General features: G+C 45.3%; 1 protein-coding gene across 3 annotated transcripts in view; it reads left to right on the top strand.

Annotated features, from left to right (window-relative positions):
• Positions 1-5,060: 5,060 nt before the first annotated feature.
• The window catches only part of SLCO5A1 (solute carrier organic anion transporter family member 5A1), a 142,868-nt gene continuing 127,523 nt past the window's right edge, over positions 5,061-20,405 (top strand). For 2 of the 3 annotated variants that reach the window (XM_020288891.2, XM_076005242.1), the window contains exons 1-2: positions 5,061-5,731; positions 7,359-8,745. In XM_020288891.2, coding sequence (XP_020144480.2) covers positions 7,830-8,745 — 916 coding nt within the window. In that variant the 5' untranslated portion in view covers positions 5,061-5,731; positions 7,359-7,829. Of the gene's footprint in view, positions 5,732-6,650; positions 6,704-7,358; positions 8,746-20,405 lie in introns of those variants that run through there. The other variant, XM_012770799.2, reaches the window with a different exon arrangement.

A 20,405-nucleotide genomic window follows, 5' to 3' on the forward strand; every position in this document is an offset into this window, starting at 1 on the left:
ACTTAGGCATATAGTTTCTCAGTCCTCGGGCAGCTGCAGTTGCTCCATATATCACATTATGTAGCCCACTTCTATTTCCCATTGAAGAGAAAATGAAGCATGGGGTGTACAATGATCTAATGTTAGGCACTTCCTTGACTTCATCAATATTGATGGATAGGCCGGGCGCGGTGGCTCACGCCTGTAATCCTAGCTCTCTGGGAGGCCGAGGCGGGTGGATCGTTTGAGCTCAGTAGTTCGAAACCAACCTGAGCAAGGGTGAGACCCCGTCTCTACTAAAAATAGAAAGAAATTAATTGACCAACTAATATATAGAGAAAAAATTAGCCGGGCATGGTGGCGCGTGCCTGTAGTCCCAGCTACTCAGGAGGCTGAGGCAGGAGGATTGCTTGAGCCCAGGAGTTTGAGGTTGCTGTGAGCTAGGCTGACAAAACGGCACTCGCTCTAGCCTGGGCAACAAAGCGAGACTCTGTCTCAAAAAAAAAAAAAAAAAGATATATATGGATAGAGAAGAAAAGTGTGTTTTAAAATTTGGAAAGAGGTTCTGTGCACGTTAAAATGTCCACAATGTCCTCTTCGTAAACTGGAGAAGCTAGCCATTCGGACTGCCTTGGGTCTATGTACATAGTGGGAGGTGCTGATGGTTTGTTTTGCTCAACAACACACCTGACAAACATGAATGCTCGCTTTGGTGATGTTTTTGAGACAAATGTTAGCACAGAACTAAAAACAATCTTCCCTTTTAAAATCTCATATTGGATGTCACAGTCAGTTACAGGGTACAAAAATATGTAAAAGTCCCGCCACACATCGGTTACAGGACATCCACATCCAAGAAACACTTCATCAGAAAGTACATACCAACTGCCAATTGTCAGCGCTCTAATTTTGATACGAAGCCAGTCGAGACTACAGGATATCTCCAAGTCTGTGGTGCTCCAAACCCAAACGAAGTCATGGCAACAAAGAGAAAAATTAAGACCAACTTCATGATACCAGACCCAAGGCAGCGATCTCTCAGGATGCAGACAATAAAGTCTATATTTTATTTTTTAAAGTGAACATATTTAAAATGCCAAAGAATAAAATAAGTTTCAACCCAAATAATCCTTCCAGATTGACTGGCACGATTAGAACGTTAGTAAGCCACAAGGGCTAAATTGACAGCTGCTATACTCATGACTTAGTTCCTCCGCCTGACTGGCATCACTCTTGCATGAGGCTGGTTGGTGAGAGTTTCTGGGGGTCAAGTACACCAGTCTGTTATCAGCTTCTGACAGAAGTGCACTGTGTTTCTGCTTGAAGTGGAATTTGTGAATAGTTGCACAGCTTGACAGTATTTTTAAATTCTGTGCGCTTAACAGCCCATCATGTCAAAGACCAAGAATATGCTGAAGGAAGGAAACATCTTTAAATGAGGATTGGGAATTGCAATATTATCTTGTTTCTGCTAAAGATAAAATTATTTGCTTGCTTTGTGATACTGCAATATCAACATTAAAGAAATGCAATGCTGGCTGGGCGAGGTGGCTCATGCCTGTAATCCTAGCACTCTGGGAGGCTGAGGTGGGCGGATTGCTCAAGGTCACGAGTTCGAAATCAGCCTGAGCAAGAGCGAGACCCTGCCTCTACTATAAATAGAAAGTAATTAATTGGCCAACTAATATATATAGAAAAAATTAGCCAGGTATGGTGGCGCATGCTTGTAGTCCCAGCTACTCGGGAGGCTGAGGCAGGAGGATAGCTTGAGCCCAGGAGTCTGAGGTTGCTGTGAGCTAGGCTGAAGCCACGGCACTCACTCTAGCCTGGGCAACAAAGCGAGACTCTGTCTCATAAAAAAAAAAAAAGAAATGCAATGCTCATCAGCATTATAACACTCATAAGGACCACAAATATTTTAAGTTAGAGGGAGAAGTGCAAAAGGTTGTATTGCAGAAATTAAAAGATGAAAAGCAAAGGCAAAGACAGTTCTTTCAAACAGCAATAAAACCTGGAAATAATGCCACAGAAGCAATTTATAAAGGAGCTTATATACTCAGGAAAAAATGGAAGCCATTCGGTAGTGATGTAGAAATTGGGAAACAACGCATTGTGGAAGTTGTAGAATGCTTAGATCCCAATAACGTTTCAAAGTACAAACAACTGCCTTTTTCAAGGTGACCCATAACTGATTGGCAGCATGAATTAGCCTTCAATGTAACAGAACAACTTCATGCAGTAATTCAAAGGGAAATACATATTATTTAATAGCTTTGGATGAATCAACTAATACTATTTTTTTTTTTTTTTGAGACAGAGTCTCACTTTGTTGCCCAGGTTAGAGTGAGTGCCGTGGCATCAGCCTAGCTCACAGCAACCTTAAACTCCTTGGTTCAAGCAATCCTACTGCCTCAGCCTCCCGAGTAGCTGGTACTACAGGCATGTGACACCATGCCCGGCTAATTTTTTCTCTATATATTAGTTGGCCAATTAATTTCTTTCTATTTATAGTAGAGATGGGGTCTTGCTCTTGCTCAGGCTGGTTTTGAACTCCTGACCTTGAGCAATCCACCCGCCTCGGCCTCCCAGAGTGCTAGGATTACAGGTGTGAACCACCGCGCCCGGCCCATTGTATCTTGCATCAGCACAATCTCTGTGCTAAAGCTACTATTTTAAGTGACACTTTGCAAAAGGTTATAAGTATTGTTAACTATATTCTGGCAAATGCAACACCACATCTTCAGTTTTATAACATGCTAAAGTTGAGCCATGAGGTATTCAGTGTGGATTTGCCATGTCATTCTAAAGTGAGTTGGCTATCACAGGGACAAGTGTTAGCCAAAATTTTATCTCTGTGAGAACAGATAGTTAAATTTTATGAAGAACAGAATCAGCAATGTGCATTTTGAAAGAAGACTTCTATAGGAATGCAGCATTTCTGTGTGGTATCACATCAAATAAAAATGACTTGGATATTTCTTTGCAAGGTAAAACTAAGTCTATATATGATATGCATCAAAAAATCCAAGCATTTTGAAAAAAAAGCTATCTTTTTTCAAAACACTCTTCAAAAGGAAATTTCAGGCGAACTTTTCCCCAGTTAACAGGTCATTGATCAGCAGGATGATATATGCGAATCATTTGAAGACTATGCAACTGTTACAGACCCTATTAATTGGAGAATAAAATGAAAGGTTCACTGACTTTGAGAATCATGACATCACACTCAAATTAGCATTTCAGCCTCACCTAGTTGATATCAGGAAGGCACCTGGAGAACTACAGATGGAATTGATTGAGCTCTCAGTAGGTGGCATTTTAAAGGTTTTTTTTATTTATTTATTTATTTATTTTTTTATTGAGACAGAGTCTCACTCTGTTGCCCTGGGTAGAGTGCAGTGGTGTCATTGTAGCTCACTGCAACCTCCAACTCCTGGGCTCAAGTGATCCTTCTGCCTTAGCCTCCCAAGTAGCTGTACTACAGGCGCATACCACAATCCTGATTGATTTTCTTCTTTTTGGTAGAGACTGGGTCTCATTCTTGCTCAGGCTAGTCTTAAACTCAATCCTTCCATATTGGCCTCCCAGAGTGCTAGGATTACAGGCATGAGCTACCAAGCCTGGCCTTAAAGTCATTGTTTGATGCCGAGAAAGATCCAATTGAAATATGGAAAAATGCAGTAGAATATCCATGCCTTCGGCAACATGCCTGAAAAATACTTTCTTGCTTTTCATGCATTTATTGTTGAGAAACTACATTCCCTTACCTAACCCAAATCAAGATGCCCTTAAGGATACAAGTGACTGATACCCATCTAGAAGACCAACTGAAACTACGGGCCTCCATGCTGCAACCAAATATTCAAATGCTTTCCAACAAAAAGCAGACACAACAAAGTCATTAAAAGGTTAGTTAACTTTAAAATTAACAAATAGTTTTCATTTTTTGGAAACTATTAAGTACATAGTAGTTAGATTTTTACAAAATACTGTATGTTTTTAAGTATATCTTATTGAAGTTTCTTGAATGCAGCTTTAATTGATTACGGCTAAATGAATGTGGCCTTCCAACATAAAGAGGTTCCCCACCCCTGGCATAGACTATTGGAACACAGGGGTTCATATCGTCTACATACTAGCTGTATGCCTTTATGAGGTTTAATCTCTCTACACTTGTCACATGTGTAAAATGGAGACAGTGCCCTCATTGGGTAAGGCCAAGGGCCAGTGGAGTGGCCTTGGCATGGCAGCAACAGCCAGCACAGTCACTGGTACTTGTGAGCAACCTCCTTTCCTCCATTAGGTCACCGTCCTGCTCTGTCAAAGGTCACCAGTGTTCTAAGATACTCTTTTCAGGTATCATCCTATTTGACTTCTCTGCCATCTGCTCTTTTGGCTTTTCTGATTTCTCCCGTATCTCTCTGGCCATTGCTTCTAATCTTCCTTATCTTTTCCCCTCTCCTTCTGGATCTCGGTGTTCCCATCTCTTCACAATTCGGATGATCTTCCCTATTCATCCCATCCTTTCTCACACCACCTTCAGGCCGATGACTACCAGTCTTTATTCCTAGTCCAAAACTCCCGGGTGTCCTATGTACAGTGGCTTGAGGGACATGTACACTTGGACGTCCCCCAAACATTTCAAACTCAATGCATCTAAAATGGGAACCATCTTTTCCCTTTGGGAATGTTTCTCCTCCTGTGTTTTTGCTGGCCGCCATGTACCCAGTCACCCCGTGTGAAAGTCGGGAGTCATCCTACATTGGCCCATTTTCTCCTCTTGCAGATTGCATCAGCTGTGGAATCTGGTCACATCTCCCTTTTCAATGTATTTTCAACCAGTTTGCTCCTCTCCACCCTCTTCGTCACATTTTGCTTTGAGATTGCCTCCTAACTAGCCTCTGTGCCCACAGCGTGGCCTCGTTTTAGTCCATCCATCACTGCCAAAGCCAGCTTTCTGGTGAGGACGTCAGAATGTCACTGGCCCCTCAGTACTGACAGTACACAACTTAGGAAACCCTCAGTGTCCTTTCCTACTGGGCCGCTCCTGCAGTCCTCCCTGCCCCATCCGCGCAATCCCCCAGCAGGTCACCTACCTATTGACTGTTAGCACCACGCCTGTGCCTTCCCACAACCTCTTCCTGCTGCCTAGAAGCAGGGCTCATGGCTATGAGGTTCTCCTGTAGTAGCGCGCTGTGTGGAATGTACCGCGTGGGTTTAGGCCGTTTACATGAGTATTTTCTCCGCAAGACAGAGGTTTCCTCAGACTAGGAGTCTTGTTCATCTTTGGTCCCAGAGCTGCTACGGTGGGGGAGACAAGGTGGGTGCACAAGGCATGGACTAGCGGAAACAATTTCTTTATTCACAGTGGGCTCTCTGCCTCTGGCGCTGAGCTTTGGAGCCCTGCTGGCTCGGGGCTCGCGGCCCTCCGCAGCCGCACAGGTGAAGGGCAGCCGCGTGGCCGGCTGCCTGAGGGCTGGGCCGGGTGGCCGCCCGCGCGCCTGCGCCCTCGGCCGCGCCACTCCAGACGCGTCTGTGTGCGCGTGTGTCTGTTTGGAGAGAGGAGGAGGCTTGGATGACAGGCGAGGGGTAGGGGGAAGAGTTCAGCCTGAGTCACAGTCTCATTCACTGATTTCTCGGCGGCTGGACCGGGGCCGCCTCCTCAAGCGGCTTCCAACTATTCCAGGAGCTCCACGGTCCCACCTCCCGCCGCGCCACTCTCGGCCGGGCTGACAGACCGACGGACTCGCTAGTGAGTAGCGGCTCGTGCGCCGGGCAGCGCGGCCAGCTGCCGCCGGCGGTCTTGTCCTCCCACGATTGTGAGTGTGTGTGTGTGTGTGTGTGTGTGTACGCGCGCGCGCAGGGGTGTCCCTGGGATTCCACGCCTGCCGCGAGAGCTCCCCGCCAGGATCCGTGTGTCCATCCGAGTCTGCGCCGCGGTGAGGGTGCTCGCCCAGTCAGGGGCTCGGACGCCCCCCGCGCGCGGAGGGAGTTCGCGGGGATTCCCTGGCTCCGCGCGCGCGGCTGGTGGGGTTCCCCGGGAAGGCGCCTGGGCGAGCGGGAGGCGGGGAAGCCCGGGCTTGTAAGTGGCTGGCAGGCCGGGAATCTGGGGGCCGGTCTGGGCCAGCGCAGCGGCGCGAGACGCCGGAGCTGCCACCCCTGCCCGCCCAGCCTCCCCGCCTTTCTCCCTTACGCTTCCTCCTTTCTTTTCTCAGCAGCATCACAAAGGCGCGTCGCAGAATGAAACCCAGTGCAGCGAGACCCGCTGTCTCCCACCCGGTGCATATCCCCGGTGGGCTGGAGGAGTGGAGTGGGGGTCCCCACAGTTAGGGGCCGGGGCTTACCCTGAGGACACACCTGTTTTCGACTCTTTTTGAATTCAAGCTGGGTCCGGATGGCGAGAGCGGTTCCAACACGTACACCCGGGAGTGTGTGTGTGTGCGTGCGTGTGCGGGTGTGTGTGTGTGTGTGTGTGTGTGTGGCCGCGCACGCGCGCTCGCGCCCCAGGCCCACGCTTACGGGGAGCGTTCAGTAAATAGCACGCCTCCCCCGCGGCCCGCGCGTGCCGACCGGCTCCGTGGGCTGCCCGCGCGCTGTGCCAGCGTGCCGGCGTCTCTTTGTTTGGTCGTGGCTTCCCTAGCCCTCGGCGAAGCAAATTGATTTTCGGTTTCGCTTGATACTGCGCGCTGGGACTTGGTGTGGGCCACAGCCTCGAATGCCCCTGGTATTTGTAATTGAATAGTTCTTTCGGGCAGGGGGCTATTTTTAGTGTCGGGAATAAAGAGGCAAGCACGTTGACCTTTTTGGTGCTGCCTTTGGCTCTGAATACGTGTCTCCGAGGGAGCAGACAGATTCGCATCTACGCGCACACGTGCCAGCGCACCAGTGTGCACACACATTTCTACACACGTAGTCCCCTCCCCCACTTTTCGTTTTTTAAAATTGGGACAGGGAAGACACTGTGTGTCTGTGAAAAAAACTTTCCTTTGTTCTTTCGGGCATTTTCTATTTTGGGTAATGGAGTAGGAGTACGAAAAGGTTGCAATTAGTTCACTCGAATAAAAGACGCTGCCTCTGAGTCAGAGCTGCCAGGTTGATAATTATTAACATATAAAAGCAAATGCACTGTTTAAGGCAAAAGGCGGGGCAGGTCCGCGGCAGACAATGAGCGAGAGTCCCTGCCGACCGCCTGCTGCTCATTGTTCCGGGACTGGAGACTGCAGCTGGCAGCTGCCGCCTGCTGCCGGGTCTGGCTCCTCGCTCGCCCCTCCGCCCCGCTCGGGACCATCGGGAGCACCTCGCGCCGGCCCTCGGGGCGCCGGGACGCCAGCCCCAGGCTGCAGCTGCCCTTCCCTGACCGTCCTTTCTCTGCTTTGCAGGTTGGCATCTTCACTCCCGAGGGTGTCGCGAGCCCAGGCGGCGAGGACCGGGCGTCCCGGCGCGGCGAGGTGGGATGCGTTGTAGACAGCGCTAAGTGCCCCCACGCTGGGCGCACTCGCTCCTGGCCGCGGGCCGAGCGGCGGCGTTGGAGGGGATGAGCCCGGGACGCGCAGGGCGCCTGCCGCGAGCTACCGCCCGGAGGGGGACGCCAAGCAGGGCTCATCGCAGGACCGCGTGGACCCCTGCCCCGCGCAGCGCGCGGCTGCGGAGCCTCGGGGCCACGCGTGTGGTCAGGATGCTCGGGGCGCCTCCCCGCTGGTGAGGATGCCCTGCCGCGCGGCTCTGCTTCCCCAGCCCCGGTCCCAGGTGGGCACGACTGAGCCGGCCCGGCTCCGGCCCCTCGTGCCGGCGGATGAAAAGCGCCCGAGTCCTTGGGTGCGATCAGCGACCGAATCCGAATTCTGAGAGCCATGGACGAAGGTACTGGACTGCAGCCCCAGGCGGGAGAGCAGCCGGAGGCGCCGGCCGCGGCAGGAGCTGTCCAGGAGAAGGGCGAGCCGGAGACGTCCAGGTCCCGGAGTTTGCCTGCCCTGAGCGGCGCCTCCTGCCGGCCGCCCCTCAGCCCCGCGCGTGCGGGCGCCGAGCCGGGCCCGGGCTGTGCGGACTCTTCGGGCCACGAGGAGTTGAAGCCAGGCCCGAACCTGACGGCCTCCAGCCCCTCTGAGCCGTCCACGTCGGCGGGGACGGCCGGGCTCGTGGACCGTGACCACAGGGTGGACGCCAGCAAAACCGTGTCGGTGTCGTCCACGCTGGCCGCACTCCGGGAGAGAAGGTGCCTCTACGTGGTCCTCACGGATTCCCGATGCTTCCTGGTTTGCATGTGCTTCCTGACCTTCATCCAGGCGCTGATGGTCTCCGGGTACCTGAGCAGCGTCATCACCACCATCGAAAGGCGCTACAGTCTGAAGAGTTCCGAGTCGGGGCTGCTGGTCAGCTGCTTTGACATCGGGAACCTGGTGGTGGTGGTGTTCGTCAGCTACTTTGGCGGCCGGGGTCGGCGGCCCCTGTGGCTGGCCGTGGGCGGACTGCTCATCGCCTTCGGGGCTGTCCTCTTCTCCTTACCTCACTTCATCTCACCTCCCTACCAGATCCAAGAGCTGAACGCCTCGGCCCCAAACGACGGCCTGTGCCAGAGCGGCAACTCCACGGCGACTTTGGAGACTCCGGCCTGCCCCAAGGACTCGGGAGGAAATAGTCACTGGGTCTACGTGGCCTTATTCGTTTGCGCACAGATTCTCATTGGAATGGGCTCCACACCTATCTATACCCTGGGACCAACCTACTTAGACGACAATGTCAAGAAGGAAAACGCATCCTTGTACCTAGGTAAGACTTCTCCTGTTTTCCCATGGAAGTTTGACCCACACCGAAACTTACTTGCCCTTCCGAAAATCAAAAGGAAATATTTTTTCTCACATTTCCGTATGTTTATCTTAAGCGTTAGGGTTCATTTAATTTTATGTTTTAGCCTTGCTGAGGTCTGCTTTTGGTTTGGGGGAGAATCAGTTAGTTGAGAGTTTTGGGGACATTTTCAGAGTCATACTTCACGTTTGCTTTTTCCCAAGTAACACAAACTTTCAACTAGAGGGTAGCGTCTCTCTCTCTCTTACTATCTACCTTTGGAAAAGCTCTCATTTATCTTCTGAAAAATGTGTTCAGGAGGAATAGAGGTAATTAGTGTATAAAGTTTTGAATTATTTACTGCTTTCATCTGCTGCTGATTCTCATTCCTGTCCCCAACAGCAGGGATACTGGAGTAGCCAGACTTTATTGCCCTCATGCTTGTATTTCTTACATGTCACCTGCATCACTATTTTAAAAAAAACAACAGAAACTTGAGTGATATCAAATGACTGGGTTATCTTTATGCAGAAGCAGCACCACAGGTTGTAAGGGTTATCCAAAGCTATTTTTCCTTATTTGATTGCTGGTTGAAGACTGTCAGTTACATGAACTTGGGAGAAGAATCCATTACTATTTTCCGAAAAGCAATGGCTCTGGCATTTGGTGTGTTGTCTTGCATAAAAGAGCACCAGTGGACGGAGGTACTTGAATTAAGTACAAGGTGCTTACTGACGGCCAGGCAGTCACTTCAGCAGGTAGGAAGATTTACTTCCTAGAAATCTGTGGTTGTCAGCACCTCCCCGCAGTCTCTGCACCTTCAAAACTGAACTCGTGGCGGGGCGCGGTGGCTCACGCCTGTAATCCCAGCACTCTGGGAGGCCGAGGCGGGCGGATTGCTTGAGGTCAGGAGTTCGAAACCAGCCTGAGCAAGAGTGAGACCCCGTCTCTACTATAAATAGAAAGAAATTAATTGGGCAACTAATATATATAGAAAAAACTAGCCGGGCATGGTGGTGCATGCCTGTAGTCCCAGCTACTCGGGTGGCTGAGGCAGGAGGATTGCTTGAGCTCAGGAGTGTGAGGTTGCTGTGAGCTAGGCTGACGCCACGGCACTCACTCTAGCCTGGGCAACAAAGCGAGATTCTGTCTCAAAAAAAAAAAAACAAACAAAAAAAACCCCTGAACTCGTAAGGGATGAATTTGAACCCATGAAAAGGCTCAATAGCTGTCATACTACATGAGATCTTTGTTTTTCTGTTTTTCTACTGGAGTCCACCTAAAACAAGACAAAGGATTTTAATTTATTAAAAAAAAATTAAACTGGTAAGCAAATACTAGCTACATTTAGCAATTTATTAGCCATGTGCTGATAGGAACTTTGGTTTGGGAATTATAGGTTTTTTTTTTTTTTTTTTTTTTTTTTTGAGACAGAGTCTCACTTTGTTGCCCAGGCTAGAGTGAGATGGGGTCTCACTCTTGCTCAAGTTGGTTTGGAACTCCTGACCTCGAGCAATCCGCCCGCTTTGGCCTCCCAGAGTGCTAGGATTACAGGCGTGAGCCACCTCGCCCGGCCTTGGGAATGATAAGGTTTTTAAAGGGCAGTGAAAATGATGTCCAGTTTCAGAGGGCTATCCTTCGTCCTCAGTACAGTTACTTTCCCCAACAGCTGTTATAGAGTGGTGTTTAAGTTCCCAGTAACTGGCCCAATGCACCAGGACAAGAGTTTTATAACTTATTTTTACTATTAAATGCAAGAGAAAGAAATTTCAATTCTGGGTAGAGAATAGCTTGATTATTATCTTGCCTCCATATTTTTTAACATTTATTATGACAAATTTAAAAATATACATAAAAGTTGAAGCAATAGTATAATGAATACCAAACTACCTCCACCTAGATTCAATAATTGTTCATTTTGTCATGTTTGCTTTATCAACTTGTGTGTATGTGTGTATAGAAATATATTTTTGTGGGTAGGGGGGGACTAAGCCCTTTGAGAGTAATTGCAAACACCACTAGGCTTCAACACACATCTTCTCAAAATAAGGACACTCTTTTACATAACTGGAGGAGTATTAACATCCCAGGAGAGTTAATAATCATTCCCTAATATCATTAAACATCCAGATCATATTCAGATTTCCTCAATTGTCCCATGAAGTCTTTTATAATTTTTTTTTATAATTATTATTTTTTTAAACCAGGAGCCAGTCGAAATTCACTAATACATTGCATTTGGCTGTTAGCCCTTTTAGCCTTTTATAATCTACAAAAATGCCTTAACTTTTTTCTTTTTTCATGACATAGACTTTTTGAAAGGACAGGCTAATTGATTTGTAGAATGTTCCACATTCTAGATTTATCTGATTATTTCCTTGTAGTGTGACTTAACCTTTTCCCTCCTTTCCTTATATTTCTTGTACACTGGAAGTTCAGTCTAAAGGCTTGCTTAAATTTAGACAAACATTTTTGGTGGGTGTATATCATAGATGATGCTGTATGTTTTATTTTACATGCATCTGAACATTCAGTAGTGATGTTAAGTTTAATCACATGGGCGAGTGGGTGATTGCCAGTTCTTTTCATTGTAAAGATACATCTCTCCCTTTTAAAATAGTAAGTAATCTATAAAATGATACTTTGACTCTGTGTAAATATCCTAATTATTTTTCATATTCTTCCTGATCTTTGACTCTATTTACTTTGAAATCTTGGATCTCCCTTCCATCCCACTTCTGGATTCTATTGACACAAACTTGCTTCCTCAAAATCACAATCAGAACTCAATGCAAAGGGGGAACATCTATTAATAAGAGCCCTGACATTGAACTTTTCTGGTAGTGGTTGCCCACCAAGAAGAAAAAATATGCAAGTACATATTAAATACATATTCTGTGCTAGGCACTGTAATAGTTTTGGGAAGACCAAAAATGAGACATTGCCCCAGCATTTGAGGAGCTTTTGGTGTAATGACAAAATATTGCCAATTCAAGGTAGGGGTGTCAAGTGACATGTGTAGGGGAGAGAAAGTAATAGAAATGGTATTCACTTTCTTTTCTTCTTTTCTTTCATAAGATGTTGACTAAATTGTGTTTTTCTTGAAAAAGTTTTGATGAATGCTTTAGGATACATTCTTTAGGAAACCTCTGAGCATTCTGTGTGTTATTAAATGGATCTCTGTAACAGCTACAGTGGTTTGAGTACCAGGAATTGTACATCTATTATTTCATTTAATGTTCTCAATAGCTTTATGAGATGGAAATTGTTTCCCCTATTTTATTGATGAGGAAACTGAGGCTCAAAGAGTTTAAGCGACTTGCCTAAGGGCCTCAACCTATGCCTTTGTGGCCCCAGAACCCTTAAGTTTCTTTCTACACTGTGTGGCTCTTTGGCAAGAGGCACTGAGAGACAACTGAAACCTAAGGATGTACCACATTCAGCAGAGTTTTGGAATGGTGCAGAAGAATGCAGACATGGTTTGAAGTGAGCAAACATGATCAAAATAAGATTATTTTCTAAATCTTTTTAAAAGCAGGTTTCATAGACTACCTCTGTACACATTAAAATTGGAGACTACTATATTCTTAGAACATGAGCATTGTTAACCAATTATGATGTGGATTTTTTTCCCCAGTGAATAACTGGTTAAAATATCTTTGTTATTTTTCACAAAACTGTTCTTTTATATTACCTTTTCCACCACCCACTCCTTTCTTAACCTTCCTGTCAGCCTTTCTGACTTCTCATTACAACCACAGAAGAAAGAAAAAAATCAGGTAGCAGATGAGTGATTGTAGGCAGGAACAAATACCTGAAGTAATGTTAAAACCATTGAAATTAGAATGTAATTGTATATCTTAATCTTTTGAAAGTTCCATGCTAACATTCTGGCAGCTTGAACTGTAGAAGAGGTGTGGTCAAAGGTGAGATACAGTAGTGTTTATAGCCACTAAATGCCTTAACTTCTGCAAGGAGAGAGGATTAGTGTTGACCTGGAACATAGAGAAATTAGGTGTTAATAAAAGTAAGGTTTACAACTAGACCATGATTTGTAATTATATCAAGGAGAGAAAGAAAATGTGTGATCCTATGGGGACAAGAAATTCATGATTCAACAGGCAAAGGAGAAAGAATGGCTAACCTTGGGGTAAAAGGAAAAAAAGGATGCATTTCTAGAATACAGAGCCACAACCCTGACTGGGTACCCTTTAGGATAAGTAATGATTGGCATGGATGTGCTGTCAGTCAAGCAGCGTGGGTGCTGTTAACTGTCAGCCCTGACTTCACACCACGGGGAAGGGCTGGTATTAGTCCAGTGCCTTAAAAAGACCACTGGATAGGGAGGCAGAAAAATCTGTATTTTAGTCCCACTTTTCCGCCGATGACTGGTTGTGTGTGGGGATTTAGAAAAACCCCTTCACTTCTCCCAGCCTCAATTTCCAATTTGGATTATTACATTTGTTTCCCTCACTGTAATATTTTGAAGACCAAGTGGGATTCCATGTGTGCCAGTGTTCTGTAAACTGCAAGGGGTGGCATTTTGCTCTGTCAAAGCGGAATTCAGACTCATCCCAGAGAGTGAGCAGAGAGAAAAGTGAGAGATTTTGCTCTTTCTGAGCATGAAAATACTTAAGTGCTTTTTTTAATAATTGAAAAGAAGGAAAGAAACATTTTGTAAGGAATTCAAACATCATATAGGAAATCACTCCTTGGATGAAACTATGGGAAACTAGTACAGGAAAGTCCTGATCAGTATTTCAGCAATGTTATAGCTTGATTAATTGAATTTTCTGAGGGCTGAAGGTTTTATCATAAGAACTTTCTGCATGGCAACCTTTGGTGACCATCTTTCTGTGATGCATGAATGTTTAAGTAATGCACATTTGCACCTCGTGTAACATAGCAAAAGATCTTTTAAAGTTTGAGGGGCTCATGGTGTCCAGTTTCTCTACGGTGGGTCTTCCTTTGCCCACATGGACTATGGCAGGATGTTTGGTGAACCGTGACCAGTCCCAGGACATACTCAGAAGTAATTATTATTGTTTTTAAAATAAATCCCTCTTGGCTGCTGCTTCTTATTTAAAAAAAAACATGTCCTTAGTCTTTAAAAAGTATTGCGAGTTTGAAATTAGAGTGGTATTTCATCACGATTTTGTAGTAATATAAACATTATGTATGTACAGCTATATATTTCTACACATATATGTATATACATATATTTTGCTGTTTCTGAGATATTTTTCTCTGAGTATGGAAATCCGTAAACATATCTTTTTTATAATTGGGAAAAAGGGGAAAAAGTCAGTCCTTAGAAATAGTGTACAGAAAAATCTTGATCAGCGTTTTAGCAGTGTTAGAGCAATCTATGTCTATATCTATATACTTTAGATCTATATCTGTGTGATTTTATTTATAGTAATATAAACAATGAACGATGCACATATATATCTTTCAGTTTAGTGTTCTCTGGAACCATACAACCAAGTGTACAGTGGTTTTGACAAGTAAGTGGCTTCTTTACCTGGAGTAACAGGCTAGCTGGAGTAGCTGTCAAGGGCTGGTGTAGCCTTCGAGGGTGCCAAGTTCTTTCTCTCTTCCTCCTGGGCTGTTCTTACTTAGCAACAATGACTGCCACCTCTCAGGCATCACACACCTGTTCCTACAGAAGGAAAAAGTGGAGGAGGCAGTGCTTGCTTACTCTCAAATATGTCCTAGTGGCCAGATGGAGTCCCTTAGCCTCTTCTAGTTACCATGATTTTGGGGAGGCCAGTTTTAGACTTTCCAGTCTGTATGGGAAAGGAAGGCAGGTGAGAGGAGTGGGCAGAGTGAGAGCTGAGGGGCCCTATGGTATCTGCCTTACCAGTCATGCTTGTGCTTTTGCCTCAAGAGCCAGAAAGCTCAGAACTGTTTTTTCTTTTTAATTTTGGACCAGTATTAATAACCTATCCTAAGTGCCTTGTAGCATTAGTTATCCTGATTTATTTGTTGGAATTTTGAAGAGGCCCAATAAAGAGCAGCCCTTTCCCCTACTTGTGTTCTGAGTTAATTGAGAAATTTGATGAAGGAGTAAATACATGGGTGCGAAAATGCCACTTTTGCAAAGTGATAGAAATGAGCTTGAAGAAGGTAGCACATATCTTTGTGCAAGTGGACTTTCTTTCTTTTTTCTTGGTGGGGGGAGACAGAGTCTTGCTCTGTTGCCCAAGCTAGAGTGCTGTGGCGTCAGCCTAGCCCACAACAACTCCAAACTCCTGGGCTCAAGCGATCCTCCTGCCTCAGCCTCCCGAGTAGCTGGGACTATAGGCACACACCACCATGTCCAGCTAATTTTTTATATTTTTTAGTAGAGATGAGGTATCACTTGTGCTCAAGTTGGTCTCGAACTTCTGACCTCAAGCATTCCTACCGCCTGGACCTCCCAGAGTACTAGGATTATGGGTACGAGCCACCGCACCCGGCTGGACTTTCTGATAATAGCAGAATTTAACAAACTTATTGGCCGGTCGAGGTAGCTCACGCCTGTAATTCTAACACTCTGGGAGGCCGAGGCGGGAGAATTGCTCAAGGTCAGGAGTTCAAAAATCAGCCTGAGCAAGAGTGAGACCCCGTCTCTACTATAAATAGAAAGAAATTAATTGGCCAACTACAAATATATATAAAAAAAAATTAGCTGGGCATGGTGGCGCATGCCTGTAGTCCCAGCTACTTGGGAGGCTGAGGCAGGAGGATCGCTTGAACTCAGGAGTTTGAGGTTGCTGTGAGCTAGGCTGATGCCACGGCACTCTAGCCAGGGCAACAGAGTGAGACTCTGTCTCAAAAAAAAAAAAAAGAAAAAAAAAGAAAAAAGAAACTTACCCATCTAGCCACAGGCAATGCTGGACCCAAGCAGTGTGGCAGCCTTGGGTTTCCCCTTGTGGTGGTAGTGGTGCCTCTGTGAGACTTAAGCCAAGACTGTGGGTGGGATTTTCACTCCCTGAGTGTTTACTTACTCCCAAGAGGCAAAAAGGAGAAATTGGGCGGAGCATGCATAGTTTGTTTCAAATTCATCAATCGCATTAATCCCTTCCTCCTTTCCTGAGGAGCTATGGAAGCAGGGAGAAGGCAAGGAAGGGAACATGGAGAGTGGGAACACCCATTCTCCCCTGAGACTTTTTTTTTTTGAGGCAGGGTCTCACTTTGTTGCCCAGGCTAGAGTGAGTGCTGTGGCGTCAGCCTAGCTCACAGCAACCTCAAACTCCTGGGCTCAAGTGATCCTTCTGCCTCAGCCTCCCGAGTAGCTGGGACTACAGGCATGCGCCACATGCCTGGCTAATTTTTTCTATACATATGTTAGTTGGCCAATTAATTTCTTTCTATTTTTGGTAGAGACGGGGTCTCGCTCTTTTTTTTTTTTTTTTTTTTAGGAATGGGAGGGCAGGGAGAGGAAGGAACCAGCCTCTTGCTCAGGCTGGTTTTGAACTCCTGACCTCGAGCAATCCGTCCACCTCGGCCTCCCAGAGTGCTAGGATTACAGGCGTGAGCCACCACGCCGTGCCCTCCCCTGAGACTTTTAACTGGTTTTAAAATTCTGCTTTGATTTTGCTTGTCTTATTTACAATGTGTTTACCTTTGTAAGCCACATAAAATCCCTTTTTGGAAGTAGGCTCTGTGCAACTCTTGAATAAATAAAAAATAGTCTCCACTGAAAACTAATATGAGGGCCAACGATCATGGAGGGATTTGAGGAAATGACTCCAGGACACTTAGAGAATCTGTTGGAAGGATGAATTGCAACAAGTGGGAGACGACAGGGCATCGGCTCCTTGTTAGGATGGCCATGAGTTTTCATCTGCTTGGGACAGTTAATCTGTGTCACAAGGGTGTCTTCTCCACCCTTGGCAGTGACTGAGTTCATGTCAGCTGCATGGTGGTCATTGTTTGGCCTTTGAGACAAATTAGTCTAAGATGCTGAGAAACAAAGTTTGGGGTCTCACTGCAAAGCAAAGGGGTTCACAGTGTCACTGTGGAAAGGACAGCTGGGTGTATGTCGATTTATGCAGCCCCACCACAAATAACGGAGAGCAGCCTTTTTAGAATTATTTGTGATACAGTTTTCAAACATGATTGCATTGATCTCCTCACATTGCAATGGATTCTGTTATCTGTGTGGTCTGAGATAGTCCTGCTGAAACTTTGAGATGTGTGTGAATTACCAGGGGATTTTGTCAAAATGCAGATTCTGTTTCCATAAATCTGCGCTGAGCCCGAAAGTCTGCATTGCTAATATGCTCCCAAGTGAGGCCATTGCTGCTGGTCCAAGGACCACATTTTGAGCAGCAAGGAATGAAAGACCAGAATTTTTTTTTTATTTCAGCATATTATGGGGGTACAAATGTTAAGGTTATATATATTGCCCATGCCCCCTATACCCCCTCGAGTCAGAGCTTCAAGTGTGACCATCCCCCAAACGTTGCACATCTCACTCATTGTGTTTGTATATACCCATCCCCTTCTCCCTCCTCCCACCTGCCTGACACCTGATAAATGTTATTCCTATATGTCCACTTAGGTGTTGATCCGTTAATACCAATTAAATTGGTATTAACGAATCAACACCAATTTGCTGGCGAGTACATGTGGTGCTTGTTTTTCCATTCTTGAGATACTTCACTTAGTAGAATGGGTTCCAGCTCTATCCAGGAAAATACAAGAGGTGCTATATCACCATTGTTTCTTAAAGCTGAATAGTATTCCATGGTATATATATATATATATATATACCCCATTTTTATTAATCCACTCATGTATTGATGGGCACTTGGGTTGTTTCCACAACTTTGCAATTGTGAATTGTGCTACTATAAACATTCGCGTGCAGGTGTCTTTTTTGTAGAGTGTCATTTGATCTTTTGAAGACCAGAAATTTTTGAATTTTTTTCACAAACAGGAACTCTTTCTCTCTCAACTTGGGGTTGAGCCCCTGTTGGTAAAACCAGCTGCTGATTGGAGCTCTCCTTTGTCAGGAGTAGCACCACCATCTCTTGCTGCATCTGCAAAAGCAAGGTGTCAGTTTCAGGTATTTCATAAGCTGTGGCTACTTCTTAGAATTGGTAAAAATGATAATTGGATAGGCAAGGAAACCCAGACTCCAGAAAATTAAAGGATTTGTGCAATGGAAAACAGTAGGGTGCTTCCACAAAAATATTAAAAATAGAGTTATCAGGCTGGGCACAGTGGCTCATGCCTGTAACCATAGCACTCTGGGAGGCCAAGGCTGGAGGATTGCTTGAGGTCAGGAGTTCAACCTCAAGAGCAAGACCCCATCTCTACTAAAAATAGAAAAATTAGCTTGGCATTGTGGACGAGTGCCTATAGTCCCAGCTACTCGGGAGGCTGAGGCAGGAGGATCCATTGAGCCCAGGAGTTTGAGGTTGCTGTGAGCTATGTGATGCCACTGTACTCTCCCTGGTTGACAGAGCAAGACTCTGTCACACACACACACACACACACACACACACACACACACATCATATGATCCAACAATCCCACTTCTGGTATATGAGGGCTGTCCGGAAAGTATCCAGCCATGATTTTCATAATTTTTTGTATTACGTGGCTGGATAGGGCCTTGAAGAAATACTTACCATGTTCATAGCAGCATATTCACAATAGCCAAGAGGTGGAAGCAACCTAAGTGTCCATCAGCAGATGAATGGGTAATCAAAATGTGGTATATACATACAATGGGATATTAATCAGCCTTAAAAAGGAAGGAAATTCTGACACATGCTACAACATAGATAAGCCTTGAGGACCTTATGCTAAGTGAAGTAAGCTAATCACAAAGAGACAAATACTGTATGATTCCACTTATATGAGATTTCTAAAGTAGTCAAACTCATAGAAACTAAGTAGAATGGTGGTTGCCAGGGGCTGAGAGGAAGGGAAGATAGGGAGTTGTTTAATGGGCATAGAGTTTTAGTTTTGCAAGATGAAAAAGTTGTGGAGATTTGTTGCACAATGATGTAAATGTATGAAATGCTAATTGAGCTGTATGCTTACAAATGGTTAAGATGATTAAAAAAAAATTATAAGATTTGCCCAGATAATACAGCCAAATTGCTTTGAGTCTGAACAGACGTATGGCCTATAAGCCCATCTGAATAAAAAGAATCATAACTATATAAATGTCAAAGTCCTTGGATGATAGAGTCACTTCTTCCCAGGCTATGGAACACTCTAGCACATGTTGATTAATGTGTGTCTGCGCTTCAACTATGGGAAATTTTTTTCGTGTGTGTGGGTGGGAATTTAAAGTCATTTCCCTTGGGCATAATTTTAAAAATAAGAAATAGGTGTTTGGCAAAAGAAAAATAGAGGCAAAGTGGATTTTAGAGTAGGCATTTTAGATTAAAGCCTTCAGGGAGAGAAGCGAAGGTGAAGAAACATAACTGGGGATTTGGGTTGCTCTATTGTGTGTTTTAGGGGGTAGAGATTGAAATATTTGAATGTAGAGACTGTGAGTCTGTGTCGACGTGCTGTGTTGGATGCTCCTGTGGTAGCCAGTGTGTGCACCCTGTGTTTCTGGTTTCCTTTTTCTCTAGAAAAAGAGATGGAACTCTCATAGCTGCCTGGTCCTCCGCCTCCAAAACCACGTGGAATATAATGATACCCAGGTGTTGCAGGTTCTGAACCTCAGTTCCCATGGAGAACTATGTAGGTTTCAGGTCATTTTAAAACAGTGGTTCTCTTGGCCGGGTGCTGTGGCTCACGCCTGTAATCCTAGCTCTTGGGAGGCCGAGGCGGGCGGATTGCTCAAGGTCAGGAGTTCAAAACCAGCCTGAGCAAGAGCCAGACCCCGTCTCTACTATAAATAGAAAGAAATTAATTGGCCAACTGATATATATATATAAAAAATTAGCCGGGCATGGTGGCGCATGCCTGTAGTCCCAGCTACTCGGGAGGCTGAGGCAGAAGGATCACTCAAGCCCAGGAGTTTGAGGTTGCTGTGAGCTAGGCTGACGCCACGGCACTCACTCTAGCCTGGACAACAAAGTGAGACTCTGTCTCAAAAAAAAAAAAAACAGTGGTTCTCAAACGGAGGTAGTTTTGCCCCTCTGGGGACATTTGGCAATGTCTGGAGTAATTTTTGATTGTTACAACTTGGAAGGGTGTCTGTTGGCATTTAGTGGTGTTTAAGATGTTAAACATCCTACAGTGTCCAGGAGAGCCCCCCACATAAAAGAATTATCCAATGAAGAATTGCCAATAGAGATGCTCTAAACTTTTTTACATCTTAATCTTTCGATTTACTTAATATTTTGAGTTTCTTATATCTTGGAACGCAAGTAGAAATCTCCTGGTTATGAAGTCAGAAAAGTATTAACACATGGAGGAGACCTAGAGAAAAAAATGTAAATAGGAAGGTCTTCTAGCAAGCAAGGAGTGGGAAATAGAAATTAATGTACCCATTGCTACCTCACCGTTTGGTAGATATTGTAGTATTTATATACTGTGCTATTAGTAGATTATAGGAGATACTATAGTGTGTTACAGTGGATTATTTTTAGTGGGTACAAAAATATTAAGGCTTTCATGGTTTCTATAGTGACTTCTGTTCCCTTCAGCTTAAAAAAAATTTAACCATGGAGATTTTCTGGACC

The sequence above is a fragment of the Microcebus murinus genome, chromosome 7, assembly GCF_040939455.1.
Source record: "Microcebus murinus isolate Inina chromosome 7, M.murinus_Inina_mat1.0, whole genome shotgun sequence".
NCBI lineage: Eukaryota > Metazoa > Chordata > Mammalia > Primates > Cheirogaleidae > Microcebus > Microcebus murinus.